This window comes from Antennarius striatus, chromosome 4, assembly GCF_040054535.1.
Source record: "Antennarius striatus isolate MH-2024 chromosome 4, ASM4005453v1, whole genome shotgun sequence".
NCBI classification, from domain to species: domain Eukaryota; kingdom Metazoa; phylum Chordata; class Actinopteri; order Lophiiformes; family Antennariidae; genus Antennarius; species Antennarius striatus.
In genome coordinates, this window is record NC_090779.1 from 26,057,501 (window position 1) to 26,075,815 (window position 18,315).

General features: G+C 42.6%; 1 protein-coding gene across 2 annotated transcripts in view; it reads right to left on the reverse strand.

Moving 5' to 3' along the window:
• Positions 1–18,246, reverse strand: part of tmtc3 (transmembrane O-mannosyltransferase targeting cadherins 3) — a 44,214-nt gene extending 25,968 nt beyond the window's left edge. Inside the window, exons 1-13 of one of the 2 annotated variants that reach the window (XM_068312562.1) lie at positions 18,108–18,246; positions 16,504–16,717; positions 16,042–16,260; positions 14,019–14,118; positions 13,582–13,697; positions 13,244–13,416; positions 8,507–8,759; positions 6,060–6,208; positions 5,854–5,974; positions 5,231–5,342; positions 3,804–3,907; positions 3,291–3,460; positions 551–777 (exon numbers count right to left, since the gene is read on the reverse strand). In XM_068312562.1, coding sequence (XP_068168663.1) covers positions 551–777; positions 3,291–3,460; positions 3,804–3,907; positions 5,231–5,342; positions 5,854–5,974; positions 6,060–6,208; positions 8,507–8,759; positions 13,244–13,416; positions 13,582–13,697; positions 14,019–14,118; positions 16,042–16,260; positions 16,504–16,692 — 1,933 coding nt within the window. In that variant the 5' untranslated portion in view covers positions 16,693–16,717; positions 18,108–18,246. The remainder of the gene's footprint in view (positions 1–550; positions 778–3,290; positions 3,461–3,803; positions 3,908–5,230; positions 5,343–5,853; positions 5,975–6,059; positions 6,209–8,506; positions 8,760–13,243; positions 13,417–13,581; positions 13,698–14,018; positions 14,119–16,041; positions 16,261–16,503; positions 16,718–18,107) is intronic. The other variant, XM_068312563.1, reaches the window with a different exon arrangement.
• Positions 18,247–18,315: the final 69 nt, after the last annotated feature.

Sequence of the window (18,315 nt, forward strand, 5' to 3'; positions counted from 1 at the left end):
CACTAATGTCGTATCCATCCACCAACACGTGGTAAAGAACGAGATGCAGTCTCACCGATGTTTTAGCCACCCGCCAACACGTGGTAAAGAACGAGATGCGGTCTCTGCTGCCGTCTCCCTGCCGGCGGTGAATCGGCGGTGAATCGGGGCACCAACACGGCCTCAGGGCGCCGTCTGCTCTGCTCACGCTACGTTCCTGACTCACACTGATGATGACTCTGGTTGGATTAACACCAGATAAACAGAAGAATGGTCTCATTGTAAACTCATTCCTGCTTGAGCGCTCGTGTCCTGGTGAGTCACGTCAGTCCCTGTTTGTCTGAACGGCGCTGGTGAACTTTCTCACTAATCCACACGCTGGTGAATTTCGGTTTAGTTTGGTAAGAAGGGCAGGAGAGTAAATCATGAGGAGGCAGAACACCATCAGTGGCTAATCTGTAACCTCATCTAAGGATTCATCAACAGGGCCTGACAGACACACACCTGTCTCAGCTGGAGGTCAGCGTCATCAGAGGGGTGTGTCTGATGACACCTGTCGGGTGTCACTCACCTGACTCCTGCATGAGGAGCGCTGAATTGAAGAGCGCCAGCTTGTGGCGTGGGTTGAGCTCCAGGGCGTGGTTGAAGTTCTTCAGGGCTCCTGACGGGTCCTTCATCTCGATGTTGACGATGGCCAGGTTGTACCACAGGTCGGCGTTGGAGCGGTCCAGCTCCAGGGCCCGCAGGTAGGCGTCACGCGCTTCCGTCAGCTTGTTCATCTTCAGCAGCAGCTCCCCTCTGGAAGCCGTGAGCATCGGGTACAACAGGAAATAGTCCAACGTGAGTCGATGGATGTCCAACAAAAAGGTTTCAATTTCACAACAAAATGAATTAGTCAGCCCTCGTTATTCACGGTTAATGACAGAGGAAATTCTGCGATAGAGTGATTACATCCAACGAAGGGGGGGTGTTGTTGTGTCAGTGTCCGTCTGTCCGTCCACCAAACGTCTCCACAACCGTTCAGACAGAAAGATGAAACAAAAGCACATGACTCAGGCAGCACAGGGGATGGAGATGAAATGACGAGCTTGACCTTGAGAAAACTAGGTCAAGGTCAAATTTCAACTTTTGTACTCCACAGATTTTTAGTAGGCAGTCACATGATACCGTACTCTCATCCTATTGGCTGACATCATCCTGAAGTGTTCTACGTTCAGTGAGTCTCTGACTTCCATGATACAGAAAGTGTTTTAAACAGTCTATCAGAGAGTTTTAGAGGTGATACAGATAGAACGTGTTTAATATCAGGATGGGGGGGTTCAGAAACATTTAAATTACCGTAAATAATAAAATAGTTTGTTGTTCTACTGAGGAATTCGATAATCGCGTGTGGTTGCTGGAACGCATTAAACACCAGGAACGAGGGAACACTTTTCTACTTTTTCAGGTCCACGTCTCTGAAACCTGATGAGAAATAATCACTGAACTAAGAGCAACATTTTCAGGAAGCCAGAGACACAAAGATGTGTAGGTCAGGGTCAATGTTGAGTTCAGGGGTGTCGCGGGATGATGCAGTCTCTGACTGCCTTGTTTTATTTTTTACGGCAATTTAAACAGTTTTAACCACCCCCACCCCCCCATACTGATATGAAACCACCTTCTATCTGTATTACCTTTAAAACACTCTGATAGACTGTTTAAAGCACATTAAAGTGTTTCTTTGACAGTGCTCTTCTGGATGCTGTCATTACGTGACGACCGACTAAAAATCTGCGATGTAGTGAAGCCGTGCGTCTTGAAGTGCGAATCAAGGATGGATTACTGTAAACCAAGAGCTTCCCTTCACACAAACTCATGATGGTTTTTGGTTTGGCTCAATCCAACTCCTAGGTGACTTTGATTCGGGCGACCATCACGCCGCCTGATCAGAACCCACGTGGGGAAAGCACACACTGATGACTCACACGCTGACGCTTCTGATGTGTTGGTTAACATTCTCATGTCACAAAAAGCATTTAATAATTATGAAACCTGTTATTTTTGTTCTGAATTATAATGAACAGGTAGAGACAGGCAGTAAACAGGCGGTATGTAGGGTAATGACTCGGGCTTATCACCGTGGGATCTCTGTCACAGTCAGTTTCTGCTCCATTAGTCAGGTGAAGGACCGTCACCACCAGTAACCGGTGCTGCCACGGTTATCAAATGGTTTTGAGTTAAGGCATGTCTCTTTACACTCAATCTACAATCAATCATTTTCTACTTATTCTATCTGGCGTTTAAACTGTTCCTCTAATAACATTGTAAACACGGTGTGTTTGCTTTCGCACCAGCGACCCGCTCCAGGGCTCAGCTGGAAGTCGGCCCAGAACACCTCTCTCTGCCATCCCGACCTGCTTGTTTAGTTTTGCATGTTGGTACGACAGCTGCGCTCAAAACAAGTCAGTTGTGAGTTCAGCCTCCAAGTCATGTAAATTAAGGGATGTGAGCTCCCGAGGGTCACAAAGCAGCTGATCCCAGCCAGCTTCACGCCGGCACCGGGGCAGCAGCTGGACCGACACCGAAGGATACGGACATGGACCGAGTCACACCCGAGGAGGGACTCAGTAAGTTAAAAATCTACTTATTCAGATAAACAACAAGGCAGTTAGAGACGACATCCTGTGACATCATCGCATTTGTGCCTCTGGCTTCCTGAAAAATTTGCTTTTTGTTTTGTGATTATATCTCATCAGGTTTCAGAGATGTGTACTGAAAGAGGTAGAAAATTTGACCTTGACCTAGTTTTTCAAGGTCAGGGTTGTGATCTGATTTTCATCCCCTTTCCTCCCTGAATGTAACGCCTTTTGTTTTGTCTATCTATCCAGAGATATCTGCAAAAACATGTACAAAAGTTGAAATTTGACCAGACCTAGGTTACTCAAGGTCAAGGTCTTCATCTCATCTTCCTCCCCTGTGCTGCCTGAGTCATGTGCTCTTTGTTTCATCTTCTATCTGCAACGGGTGTGAAGATATGAACACACGAACACAGACGATTACAAACATCACCGCTCTGAAGCGGGGGGTAACAAGCCAGACACGCCCCCGCTCACGGAACCCGTCTTGTGCAGGTGTGAACGGACCACACCCCCTATCACAGGTGAATGTGATCACCTGACACGACCCTTTGGAGAGGCTGCAGGCTATGAAATGTGGTTTAAACTCCTCAGCTGGAGCAGACTGATGGTGTTCATGGGTCCGTGTGGGGACCGAACGCCGGCGGGAGGCCCCTGGGAGCCTGACCCGTGCCGACGGGGGAACGAGGGTCTTGCCTGCTGATGTAGGCCTGTTTGAAGTCGGGCCTCATGCTGATGGCCTGTCTGTAGAGCTGGTCGGCTTCCTCCAGCCTCGACTCGTTGGCCCGGATCAGATTGGCCAGGTTTATGTAAACGTTCAGATGGTTGGGGGCCACACGAGTCGCGTACTTCTTCCCAGGAATGACCTGTTGAAAGGGAAGGAATCAGTGTCGGCGCCGTGGAGCAGACCCCCCCCTGAGGTTTTCATCACCATGTAGGTTTGAATGCAACTACATGGAAAAAAACCCTTAAGTGTCACTGACAATAAAATGCTATGCTAACACGTGGCAGCAAACCACTGGCATCATTCTTCAGGTAACAGAATGCTGTGACGGCTGGGTTAGCTCTTCTGCAGTGGTCACATGTCATCAACAGCTTCTCTATTTCATACGACGGTAAAAGAGGATGACTCTGGCGTAAGGGCTGGTTCAACTGTTCTTTTCCATCAGGTTAAATCAAACCACACCTGTGACCATGTGACCGTCCTACCTGTGGCATGAGGGACTTGGCAACCAAGTAGGCTTCTTCTGCCTCTCTGGACTTGTTCAGGTTCTTGTAGGTTCTTCCAACATTCATGTGAGCACCAATGTCATCTGTAGAGAAAACATAGAAGATATTTTGATCCAACAGAAAAATGTTCTTCATTTTTTCCAAGTTTTCCTGTGTTTTTTCCTCTCAAAATATCAAATATATGTAAAAAAATAACAAAAACTCTACAAACACGCTACTTTTTTCTTCTTAAGAACGAAATCTGCTTGCTGTAAGGACACAAGAAGAAAACGGACGATAAATTATTTTGGGAAGTGTGTTGAAAGAGGCTCAGCAAGCCCCAAACTGTTGATGGATGATTAGCACAGCAGGAGTCTCTTATCTTTTAATGTATTCGCATCATTAACCTCAGGGAAACACTCGCCAGTCATTAATCAACAATGCGATGATGTTGCCGATGACAACAGGCTTCCTGAAATGTTAGAGACGATGACCTTAGCGGACCCTCGGACTCAAAAATAAACAAGACGCCGGGGGAACAGGATGAGGTTGCAATACAAGCATTTAGATTGATGTTCAAACAGTCGTCTGCTGATGACCAGTAAGATCTCTGACAATAATCTAATGTACTCGTCATGTGAGGATCATACACTGATATATTCACTTACAGCCCTTTGTGCTGTATTATATTCAACTAGTTTAGAATTTTATTATGACTGTCTTTATTCCGTCCCGCTTCAAAGCGGTGATGTGTCGTGATGTCAGTGTCTGTGTGTTCGTCCGTTCGTTTGTCCGTTAGTCCACCAAATATCTTCACAACCGTTGCGGATAGAAGATGAAACAAAAAGCACATTACTCAGGCAGCAAAGGGGAGGAAGATGAGATGATGAGCTTGACCTTGAGAAATCTGGGTCAAGGTCAATTTTCAACTTTTGTATATGTTTTTGCACATATCTCAGGAACCGGATGAGACAGAAAGACGAAACAAAAGGCGTTATATTCAGGGAGGAAAGGGGATGAAATTAGATCACAACCTTGACCTTGAAAAACTAGGTCAAGGTCACATTTTCACTTTTATACCTTTTTAGGTACACATCTCTGAAACCCGATGAGATATAAAATTTGACTGGCTAAGACTAAGGTATAACTGCCAGGTTTATGAACCACCCGTCCTCTTTGGTTTCATGCAGCCCCTAAGTGATCACGTGGTCTGCAGGCATCACGCAAACAGCTGCTAATAAAAACAGCTAGAACATCAATTGACAAGATGCTTATCTGTCCGTGTGTCCCACTAAGAACACATTATTTCTTTGGACAAGCCCAGACAGAAGCATTTTTATTGTTTGTAAGAACATCACTTTTTACAAATGTGAAAATACTGTAGAGATTTATGAATCGTTAATTCCTGTGTGATTTACGGCTCCTACCTGGCTGAACACGAGTGGCCTGGAGAAAATACTGCAGCGCTTTTGCATAATTGTTTTGGTTCTCCAGAGCATGGCCAACATTATTCCACAACTTGGCATTATTCTTGTTGACCTGCAGACAGTTTGAGAAAGATGATAATAAACTTGTTTTACATCTTGCAAGACAAATTAATCATCATTAAAAAAACGCAAAGAGGACTCATTTACAAGCCTTTGATAGAAAGTCATTAGGTCTGAAAGCCAGTGGGGTCAGGGTTACCCATTGGAGTTACCCCCCCACCACACACACACACACATCTCTACGCTTAGGCTCAGGGCTTTTTATTTACTTTACAAAGGAGAGACTGAGAGAAGGAATTCTCTGAGTCTCCTGAGGCTTGTGGGAAAATGAGGCATCGCCTTCTAATGACAAACAGAAAAACTCTACACTTCACCCATAAAAGCCTGTGTGTGTGTGTGTGTGTGTGTGTGTGTGTGTGTGTGTGTGTGTGTGTGTGAACCACTTTAAAGTCCTGCATTGACTGTGTGATGTACTATCTCAGATATTAGCGCTGTGTTCCAGCGCTGGCAGGAAGCTGCAGCAGAAGCTGGTTAAACGTGACGTGACGGCGGTTCAAACCCACCTTCAGAGCAGAGGTGAAGAGCGTGTACTCCGAATGCCAGTCCAGATTCCGACAGAAGGTTTTCACTGCATGCGTGGTTAAAAGCACCCCGATTACCAGCCAGGAAATCTTCTGCAAGCGTCTAAAAACAGACGTTTGACCAGTTTGACGTGACACAGCAAACTGAACCGTGAGGATAAGGAATACCGGCAGGAAGGGAAACTCACCCTCTGTGAGAGACGATCCTGAAGCCATGTGCTACCAGAACACAGAAGCCCATGCTGGGGACATAAAGTACCCTCTCTGCCACAACGAAACCCACGGGGAAGAACAGATTGGACGCAGGAATGAAAGGCAGGACGATCAGAGACAGAGCCTGGAGGAGGGAGACAGAACCAGACCACTGAGCAGACGGTTCGGGCCTGAAACAAGCCTGACAGACAGACTCAGGTCTGTACAGCTGATGGATCCACCGCTCAGCACCAACGCCTGTGTAGTGTCACTAACGGAACACGACTGAGCCCACAGAGGACGTTTGGAGCGTGTGGCGCTCTTCACATCATTACATACGTGTGTACACGTACATGTAATTCAATGTCAGACATTCAGGACTGTGATCCTCCAGTGTGGTGGAGGGTCAGCCTCCCTGTTGGAGGCCTCCTCAGCCTCTCATGCTCTGTGATGGCTGACGGCCACGTCTTCTGAAGGGCTCCCAGCAGGCCAGAGTAAACAGCACAGAGGTCACACAGAGCTCGCAGTCGGCTCCTTTCTGCGCTGTAAACTATACTTTAATAAACTTTATTCCAACAGCTACATAGTGAGGAAGTTTGCTAACCGTGAATTTAGAGAGCCGTGTGTCCGTTATGCAATACAACCTAATTTGTCCCTCTGACAGAAATTATTCATCTAGTAAAAGACAGAATGAATGAGGCGGGGCTTCAAACAGGAAGAAGGCGGTCCATTGGACGTGTCTAAACATCAGGAATTGTCTCTTTATATTGAGCGTGATAATATCATAGCGTCATCGAATTTGACCGATGTCCTCTTGGATATAAAATGACATCATCATTAGCAGTTGACCTTTGAGCCTAGTGACAGGTCAGTTATGACCATCAAGTGTTTGCAGATCCACACGCCGACAGCTTCACACTGTCAGTGTGTGATGTAAGGAACACGTGTCAAACTCAAGGCCCGGGGGCCAAATGTGGCCCTCCACATCATTTAATGTGGCCCGCAAGAGAATAAAAGGTCAGGGTGTCTAAAATAAATAGGTTAAAAGTGTGCTTTGACCTGAAACTACACTACATTTCCCACAATGCAGTAGTTCAGCCCATTTTAACTCTGACTAAACGCAGTGAACAAAGTTAACGTCCTAACTTGTGTCTGATGTTATTTTTCTTTATTGATTGATAGTTTGATCCTTGATTGATGGAGTTCTGTGGGTTTAATAACCTGACAAATGAAAAGGATTCATGTTAGAACAGAGAAACAAACAAACATGTTTTTTCTGTCTAACTGTAATGTTTGGAACTAGAATCAGTCAGAAATTCAGTTATTTAACATTAAGGAGTAGTTACATTTAGTTACATTACACTGAGTTACATTTAGTTACATTTATTAGTTACATTAAGGAGTAGTTACATTTAGTTACATTACACTGAGTTATATTTAGTTACATTTATTAGTTACATTAAGGAGTAGTTACATTTAGTTACATTACACTGAGTTACATTTAGTTACATTTATTAGTTACATTAAGGAGTAGTTACATTTAGTTACATTACACTGAGTTACATTTAGTTACATTTATTAGTTACATTAAGGAGTAGTTACATTTAGTTACATTACACTGAGTTACATTTATTTACATTTATTAGTTACATTAAGGAGTAGTTACATTTAGTTACATTACACTGAGTTACATTTAGTTACATTTATTAGTTACATTAAGGAGTAGTTACATTTAGTTACATTACACTGAGTTACATTTAGTTACATTTATTAGTTACATTAAGGAGTAGTTACATTTAGTTACATTACACTGAGTTACATTTAGTTACATTTATTAGTTACATTAAGGAGTAGTTACATTTAGTTACATTACACTGAGTTACATTTAGTTACATTTATTAGTTACATTAAGGAGTAGTTACATTTAGTTACATTACACTGAGTTACATTTAGTTACATTTATTAGTTACATTAAGGAGTAGTTACATTTAGTTACATTTATTAGTTACATTAAGGAGTAGTTACATTACACTGAGTTACATTTAGTTACATTTATTAGTTACATTAAGGAGTAGTTACATTTAGTTACATTACACTGAGTTATATTTATTAGCTACATTAAGGAGTAGTTACATTGAGTTACATTTATTAGTTACATCTGGCCCTTTGAGAACAGACATGATGCTGATGTGGCCCTCAGTGTAAATGAGTCTGACCCCCCCCCCCCCCCCCGATGTAAAGAAAGAGGAAACATGTATGATTAGTATGTCAACTGAGAATCAACATGTTTGAACTTTACAGGAAGACACATGTTTGAAACATACATCTATAATGTTAATAGGTGTAAAAAAAACTGCACTGACTTTTTACGAGCCCACATGCAGTGCAGTGACTAACTATGAATTACAGCACATTTTTACGAGCTGACAGAACTCCCTCTCACCATAATGACGGTCTTGGCAGAGCTGTTCTTGTAGCGCAGGCTGTGGTACGACAGCAGGCCCAACACCGAGTAGAACGCCAGCGTGGCCAGGTTCCGCAGGTCCAGCAGAGACTCCACCAGCGGGATGGTGCCCATCGTCCAGTCGCAGCACAGCTCGGACGGGTTCAAGAGGAGCCACGCGTTCACAGGAAGAAGGTAGTTGAACGTCATCTGTCGGGTGGGGGTGGAGCTGACCGCTGCAGGGTTATCAAACCTGCAACACAAGGGGGCTCAGAGAATAAAAGTCCATCCGGCGATCTGTCATGGGATCATCAGAACTACAGGATCACTAACACATTGTTAGACATTAACATTATGAGACTAGAGATGGAAAAACAAGAGCGGAGTGTTTATGGGATTAGATTATATCATCACCTAATGCACTAACTACAAGGGATTGAGTTATAAAAAAAACTTGCACCCCAAAAAATGTAAAAAGCATCCAAAATAACAAACCAATGAACCTAAAGACCTGAAATACCAATGGTGATGATGTTTCACCTGATAATAAATCAGTGTTACTACCAGAAGGCAGTAATACACCCACAGGCTGTTTGCAACCACGACAAACAAAACTAGTCAGAGTCAGAGACTCCAACATCCCAAGACACCCCAGAATTCAAATGTTACCTTGACCTACTGGCATACGTCAAAGGTCAAAGCTAGTACTCTGACCTACTTTCATAGATCAAAGCATAAGCTTTGATCTACAGTCTTACTCACACTGACCTTCTCCCTCATTTTTCTATCTTATCTGGTTCCTGAGTGTACAAAAGTTGAAATTTGACCTTGACCTAGTTTTCTCGAGGTCATGGTCATCATCTCATTTTCATCCCCTTTGGTGCCTGAGTCATGTGCTTTTCTATCTGAACGGTTATGAAGATATTTGGTGGACTAACGGACGATCACATGAACACTGACATTACATCACCACTTTGAAGCGGGATGGAATCATTTATCGTCTAAACAGCGAATTAAAGACACGTACAATAGCAAGACTTGATCAGCAAACATCTTGCCATCGTCAGCTACGCTGCATGAAAGGAAACAGGAGGTTGAACATGGGTGAAGGGAGAGTTGACCCGACAGCCCAGGTTATAAAACCACCGTAAAAAACACAGGAAAACACTTGTGTATGGAAACCACAGTGGATCATGTAACTCCAGTATGAAGGAACACATTTGTTGGTTGTGGTCGGTCACAGGCCTCAGTTTAAGGAGATAAAATTGAGCTTTGCTGTGTCACAATGAAAGTAATGACAGAGAATTTTGTAAGAGTTGTGAAACACATCCCAGCACTAAATCTGATTAGAACACATTTCATGTTTTCATCCTCAATTGAAAACAAAATTATTCCTCTCCCTTTATAAATTAATATTTACTGGCAAGTATATTATATAGCAGTTGCGTGTAGTAAACAAATACAAAAATAAAGGAATTTAAACTGTTCAATGCAACAGAATTTTTTAGACCCAACCTAAAACGCAACTTATGGTGGTCGATCATTTTCTCGACTTACCCCCCAATTTTGCACTGAAGGTCCTGTACTTTGACAGTGTTGAATTACAAGCCATCTCAATAATATATTTAAGGTATGAGACCGTGAGTAGAAATCTTGCTACCGTTACCTGCAATGGCAAAAAAGAAAACTGAAAAAGCCCGGTTGGTGAAAATAATAACGATCAATAGTGCAGCCATAGCCCGGTTGCCCAGGTTACAAAATTACACTCAATATACACAGGAAAGCAGTGAAACATCACCTGAGTGAAACAAAACTACTCCTGTAAATTGAGCATAAAGGATCTCGGTTGTTGGTTGAGGTCAGTCACCCGTTTCAGTTTGAAGAGGCACAATGAAGCTTTAAAATGTGGAGTCACGATGAACCAATGACACAGAGGATTTCGTCAGAGTGGTGAAACATATTAAGGCTATAAAATCTGATTACAAAGGAATTAATGTTTGTGATCTTTGGTTGGCAGTGAAATTAAACAACTCTCTCTCTAAATTTGTTTTTTTTCCCTGCAAAATACACAATTTATCAGCTGTTTGCAACAACTTCATAACAAGATCAAGATCGAGTGACTCGCGCAATTCCTCAAGTAGTGCAGATTAAACCTGTGATAACTACATCTGTCCTCATGGGTACTGGACACGCTAAAGCCCGTGGAGCCCCCAAGTAATCTAACCAGTTGGGATTCATCTTGAAAATATTGTTATACGTATATACTATATATAATAGAGGTGAGCCTCTGTCCGTCAGCATGTTTAGCATCATGATCCCAGACCCATCAGAACCACCTCAGCCATCCCAGTAGCAGAGACCAGTGGCCCGTCTGAGCGACTCCCAGTCTGTTTCCCTGACCCTCATAGTGATGAAGTGCTTTGAAGGTCTTATCGCCCCCCCACATCGCAGCAAGCCCCTCTCCTTCCCAGTTTGCTTATCGCCTGAAGCGTCCTATGAAGGCTGCTGTATCAACCACAATAAACTCTGTAGCCTCTCTCCTTGATGAGTCTTCCGCCAGAAGCCTCCACATGGGCTCTAGTTCCGCCTCTTGATACCATCGTCCCACATGGACCTGAGGAGCAGCACTCCCTGCTCCCTGCCTGTCACCTGATCCTGAGTTTCCTGATGGAGATACGGCTTTCAGCTCATGTTGGCAGCGCTATCTGGGACGCCATCGAACTGAGCATTAACTGTTCATGTGTCCAGCAGACTGCGATCCAACCTACAGGCATCACTGCCTTAAACATCCTTACAGTAGACTGACAACCTACTGGGTCATCATCAGTACTGCTGGGATGGATGTGTCACCTTCCTGATGTAGAGGATTTACCCAAAGCCTGAGCTTCACAAGACTCTGATCATCCTTAAAGACCTCTTCAAAACAAGAGATGTTCTACCTTCAGGCCACAGATTCAGGCCTATGAAAGCACAGACTCAGAGGATGATGAATGGATTCCAACCACAGGCTGCTGAGTTACAGATTTGCCTCATGATTTCCTTTTACTGATTGATTTATAGTGTTTGCTGCTGTTTTAAGCATTTTATTTTGGATAAATTCTGAGAAATTTCTATTTATATCTGTTTTTCCTGTAATGACCTCTGGGAAACGCTGTCTCATTCTGTTCGGCAAGGCAACGGTAAAAGAAATTTGGGCTGACTTGAATTTGAACAGAATTAAAGGGGAGTGTCCTAAGAATGTAGAACAGGAAAATGTGGGGATTTTCTTCAGAGCGCCGATGACAACTGGTGATAATAACAATACGTAATACATTGTTGTTATGACTCGAGAGAAACTCCTCAGACAATCTGGAGACATCTTCAGGATTACTGCTGGAGGATTAACACATAAAGAAAAGGCTAATTGTGAGGCATCTTATCTCTAACCTGTGGAGACAATCCAGAGGTTATATAGACTCAACACTTCAGCAGCACTAACATGTGGTCGAAGGCACATTGTTCCCCGTGGAGGCCGTGCAGGCAGCCCACACCTGAGTACTACTACTAATAACAGCTCCATGCAGCGTGCTCCCATAAATGTTTGTGGCTGCAGTTTACTGCTACAAAGGTTTATGCAAGTACAGACCCGATCGCATTCTGACAGTTTAATCTCTGAGCTCACATTTGATTAAATGCAAAGCAAATAAAGCTGTAATTTAGAGTAAGCAATAAATCTTTACATTGACAAGATCCATGGTCTATGGCTTGATAAACATTGACATTCATGTTTTAACAAAGCTGGAATGAAAACGATACGGACACAAGGCGACTAATTTACCCAAAGACAGTGGCTTCAATAGGACTTCTATATCAGGAACGATCACATGAGACCACATGAAGGTCAACAAATGAACCGCCTCCCTGCTGAGGGCCACAACCCCAGGCCACATAATAATAGTAATAATAATAATAATAGTAATAACAATAATAATAATAATAATAATAAAATAATAATAATAGTAGTAACAACAACAACAATAATAATAATAATAATGATAATAATAATAGTAGTAGTAACAATAATAATAATAATAGTAGTAGTAGTAATGATAATAATAGTAATAATATAATAATAATGATGATAATAAAATAATAACAGTAGTACTACTAATAATAATAATAAAATAATAGTAGTACTACTACTACTAATAATAATAATAATAATAATAGTAATAATAATACAGTGATACCTCGTTCCTTGTGGTTAACGCGCTCCGGGACCACCAGTGAAAAACAAAATTCCACAATATAGCAGTGTTTCTTTAACACATGCTGTCAGCCAATAGAATGTGCGTACGGTATCATGTGACTACATCTTGAAGCACAAACAAACGAGGGATTACTGTACTACTAATACTACTGTACTATACTAACAGGACAGGCTGGACACTCTCTGACTTCATCTCTCAGAACAACAAACCTCTCAGGAGATTAAATCGATATTCATCGTCTCGTTGGCGCGGTGAGACACTGTCTGTGACTTTTGGAGTGTGTGTGTTTTTCAAAACATTATTACATCATACCATTTTCTTCTAATAAAAACAAGCTGGATGTAGTGTTGTAGTGTTAGTGTTGGTCTGCTTTGTGTTTTCACATCTCTGTCAAACATATTATTAATGGACTCATAAACGCTGCTCGCAAAAGGGGGGGACGACATTTGTGAAGGGTTCCTGCAGCTGGCGGGATGACACAGCCTACCTGGTGAAGACAGGCAGCTGGGATTGGATGACTTGGACCCTGATGATGACGAGCAGCAGGGTGCTGATGACCAGAACGATGAGCTTCAGCAGCGTTTGGAGCAGAGCGTAGGGGAAACCCCCTTTGCCCTGCAGAACGTGGCGCAGTGTGTCCAGCAGCATCGGCAACGTAAACTACAGGCAGCGACAGAAAGAAATGGTCAACCTGAAGTTACAACGGCCCCCAAACATGTTCAGATTCAAATCCCTGTTGTTCAACAACGTCCTCCACACACTTCACAGCACAAAGCGAGCCAGGCGTGAGTGATGGGAACAGAGAGAACGTTCTCAGAGCCTTACCCCTTGTGCTACAAACACCTCATGAACACAGCAGATGCCCACAACAGTGATTCCCTGCTCTTTACACAGTGTTGCTGCAGCCACAAGAACAACCGTCAGAGCGATGGGAGTCCAAACTGGAAGAAGAACAAAGACCACAATCACATCACTGAACACTGAAATACATTTCCAGCGTGTACATCTAAACACACACACACACACACACACACACACAGAGCAGAAAGAGAGACAAAGAGGGAGCGTGAATGGCTCGGTTTTCCCACCCAGTCAATATAAAGACCTTTCAGGTCACTTAATTCCCTTTGTTCAACAGCGACAAGTGGGAATGTGACGTCTGACTTCCTGCTCTGCTTTGGCTGTTTGCAGTGAGAACTGAGTGAGAGTTCAAGAGGAAGGAGAAGCCCCGACCTGAGACAAACCCCCAGCCTGAGGCTTACCGATGGAGTGGTCTGCCCCGGTGGACTTGGTGTAGGCCAGGAATGCAGCCAGGAGGAATATTGAGGAGAGGAGCTCAGCTCTGCCCACCACCCCCGTCACCTGATGATGGACAGCAGTCAGTCATCCACGTACACACAGATTTACTGAATTACATTTTAAATTATAGTACATTTGGTGAAAAGGTGAACAGGTCACTGGGTTCATATGGAACGTAGCACTGACGTGTACTTTTTTATTTTGATGTTGAATATAAATGAGTTGCAGATAAATTCCGAGTTATTCAGGTAAGTAAAAACCAGAACAGCAGGATGAGCTGCGGTGTATTGTCCGGTGTCACCCCGAGGCGCTTGAACGTTACCTCTGAGGTGACGACAGTGTCCTGATTCACCGTGAGGAACAGCTTCAACAGACAACAACAACAACAGCACACGCAGCATTTCCCACGCCTGACATGTGAGAAACTATCCCAGCGTGACCCAGGACAGGCGATTCTACATGTACGTGATATCAAGCAGTAAAGTAACACACTGTTCCACTCCGTTTCACAACATTACACATGTAACTACTGGTGTCATCAGGTTGACTCGCATAAATCATCAAAAGAAAAACATCTCCATAAAAAAGCCTCCCTGACAGCAACATTTGTCACTCATGTAAAGGATGACTGCCCTCATGTGGAGGAAACAACATGTCACGTCAATCACGACACGTTTAACACGGATTCCTTAAACTCACACACAAGCACTGTAATGAAGACGCTCCACTCAGACCAGCATGTAGTACACTGTAGGTCACGCTGTCCTTTCTCAGGCCTTAAGAAGTCTGACAGTGTGACAACCAAACAACTCTGAGTTCTTATCATGAAGGAGCTCCCAGTGCTTGGAATAATACTCAAAAACAAACGATGGACTTAGAAAGAGAAATTCCTAGAGGAGATAATGTGAAGGGCATTTGCTGGACACGTTTCTGAGGCAAATAGTTTTCATTCAACACGCCGAGCGACACGGCTTTGACGAGACAACACCACGAGGACGACCGCCACGGCGGCATAATGGCAGCCCCCATTCCAAGAAGCAGAATGTTTTTGATTCTTCTGTTCTGGTCGGGGCCTGCCCGCTAATCAATTCTGGGTACATTACAGAAGGCCCTACTTGGGCATAATATTTTTCAGAAAGACCCATAAAAAGCCAGATAGAAAGAAAAAAAAGCCAGTGAAAGATTTTTTGCGGTTATTTTTGTTTGCTTCCTTTCTAATCTTCATATAAACGTCTGGCTGTCGGTCTTTGTGAGCTCTGCCAAAGACCGACGGGATTCGTTTTTGGGTGTGAGGTAAAATTTTAGAGGGAAATCCAAATGTTGGAGACCATCAGGTCGCAGATTACTGAAGCAGCTCAATAGCAGGTTAACAACAAAGGGCAAACTGCAGGAGAAACAGCGTGGGTAAAGCATGGCCAGGCCTTCAGCGGTAACATACAACAACATGCTACATGGATAGCTTCTCAAATCCTGCATGCATCCCTCTCTGGAGAGTTTCCCCACCATTCACACAGTGAATCAACTGATACTGATGCTCATGACTCATACGGTTCCCTTTTAAGCAAACAAACTACTCGCCTCTTCAACAACCATAAGGACACATAATGGAGGCTTTGTGTCACCTGAATGAAAGCGACAGCAGGTTCAAAAGGGTTTAAATATCTGCGTTCACAATCAGTTGGTTACAACTGGCCTGAGGTGAAGTATCATGAAACCCCACACAGAAAAATTGTTTCACAATCAACCTTATGACAAATACAGTAAATATTCACAATTTTCTTGTATTTGTTCTTCTACTTATGCAGAGTATTTGTGTGTAATAATGAATGGTTGCACTGGGTCTTCACAATGGAATGAGCCACCGGGGGACGGAGATACCAGTACTAATGAAGGTATAGATATTTTATATTTTAATTGTAATTGTGGCCACAAGCTAAACACCAGATATATTGAAATTGTCATAACATACAGTAAACATGTACTTACTGCTTCGGTGTGGATGGGGTGCACAGCAAAGAGCAACGCTGCCACCAAGCTGGATGTGTTGTCGAGGAACAACCGGCACACTCGCAGAAAAAGCACACACACTATGGCGTGTAACACAACGTTGAGCAGATGATAGGAAGCTGCGCTCAGCTCACTGAAGAGGTAGTTCAATCGGAAAGTTAGTACTGTCAAGGGTCGGTAAGATTTATGGCTCCGCTCCTGTGAAGGACATACGACTCCAGTTAAAAACAGGTCAGATGTGACGCTTTTTGACGGACTCTAAGTACCTATAAAGTCAAATTGATTTGAGGAGACTGCATTGGAATTGTCAAAAATCAAATTATCAAAACTAAATATGAAAACTTGATATAAAACAAAACAGATAGGTTATTACGATAACACATTGCTTCAATATGCATTCAAAAGGGAAGCTTTTACAGATAAAACGCAGGGGTTCCTCACCTCAGCCATCGGTGTTCCCCAGAAGTCATTGAGAAATAAGTTGCAGAGGGGTGTCGCAGGTCGAAGGTCCTTATTGTCAAGGATTGCCGAGACGTCATCAAACACAAAACCACAAGACAGACTGTTCCAGTAACATCCCACCACCAGTCCAGTCAAAAGTAAAATCTCCTTCCAAGACACGACAGCCATGGCTGCTCAAAGCCGTCATTGAGCACTGAAACAACAGAAACATACACATCAGAACTGACAGCAAGATGTGTAATGTATTAGAACATGTGTCAAACTCAAGGCCCGGGGGCCAAATTTGGTACCTCCACATCAATTTATGTGGCCCCCAAGAGCATAAAAGGGCAGGGTGTTTAAAAATAAATAGGTCAAAAGTGTTGCTTTGACCAAAACCTACATTATAGATAAAGCAGTAATTACGCTAAATTTAACTTTGAACAAAGTTAATGTCCTAACTCGTGTCTGATGTTATTTTTCTTTATTGATAGTTTGATCCTTGATTGATGGAGTTCTGTGGGTTTAATAACCTGACAAATGAAAAGGATTTATGTTAGAACAGAGAAACAAACATGTTTTTTCTGTCTAACTGTAATGTTTGGAACTAGAATCAGTCAGAAATTCAGTTATTTAACATTAAGGAGTAGTTACATTTAGTTACATTACACTGAGTTACATTTAGTTACATTTATTAGTTACATTAAGGAGTAGTTACATTTAGTTACATTACACTGAGTTACATTTAGTTACATTTATTAGTTACATTAAGGAGTAGTTACATTTAGTTACATTACACTGAGTTACATTTAGTTACATTTATTAGTTACATTAAGGAGTAGTTACATTTAGTTACATTACACTGAGTTACATTTAGTTACATTTATTAGTTACATTAAGGAGTAGTTACATTTAGTTACATTACACTGAGTTACATTTAGTTACATTTATTAGTTACATTAAGGAGTAGTTACATTTAGTTACATTACACTGAGTTACATTTAGTTACATTACACTGAGTTACATTTAGTTACATTTAAGAGTTACATCTGGCCCTTTGAGGACTCATGATGCTGAATTTGGTCCCCAGTGAAATGAGTTTGACCCCCGTGTTAGAAGATCAGACATGATCAAACCTAACATTAACTATCAGCTTAACTCCTCATGATGCCTAACTCAGTTTGTTAAGTTCATGTTGACTCACATTACTCACTTTTGTTTGTTGTAATGTTGACTTATTGAGGAAATGTTCATAAACGGACAATAAGTCAATGGGACGTAAATTCTTTCACTTAGGACAGCATAAAAATAATGTGGGGCTGAATGACTGAACACCCAACATGGGTGGGGATGTTAGCTCAGACGCTGACACACAGAACCCGCTCTAGAGCACGTTCAAAGGATGAACAAAGCATTGCTGCATCAGAACATAAAGGCAACAAACGAGAAAAATGCTCTGACTATTCCAGATTTGCTGCTGCATGTGAAGGCTAGCTAACGATAAAGCTAATTTATTAGCCACTGCTAACTATGCTAGAACTCGTTTTCTGTCAGATTGAATGAACGCAAAAATATTTTTGCTATTTCTTAATTATTCTACCTACCGTATCAATATCAGGCCAGGCGGTGACAGCAGATGTGATATCAGAATAAAAAACTGTAACACATACGAACTGTACAACACAGTAAGCAGCTGCCCACTTGCCGAAGCTAGCGGCTACACGACATTACTAGTACTTCCGGGTCAGAGGTCACAGGACAAGTTAAAGTTTAAAATTAGCAAGGCTTTACGCGGTACTTTTAGACAGAACC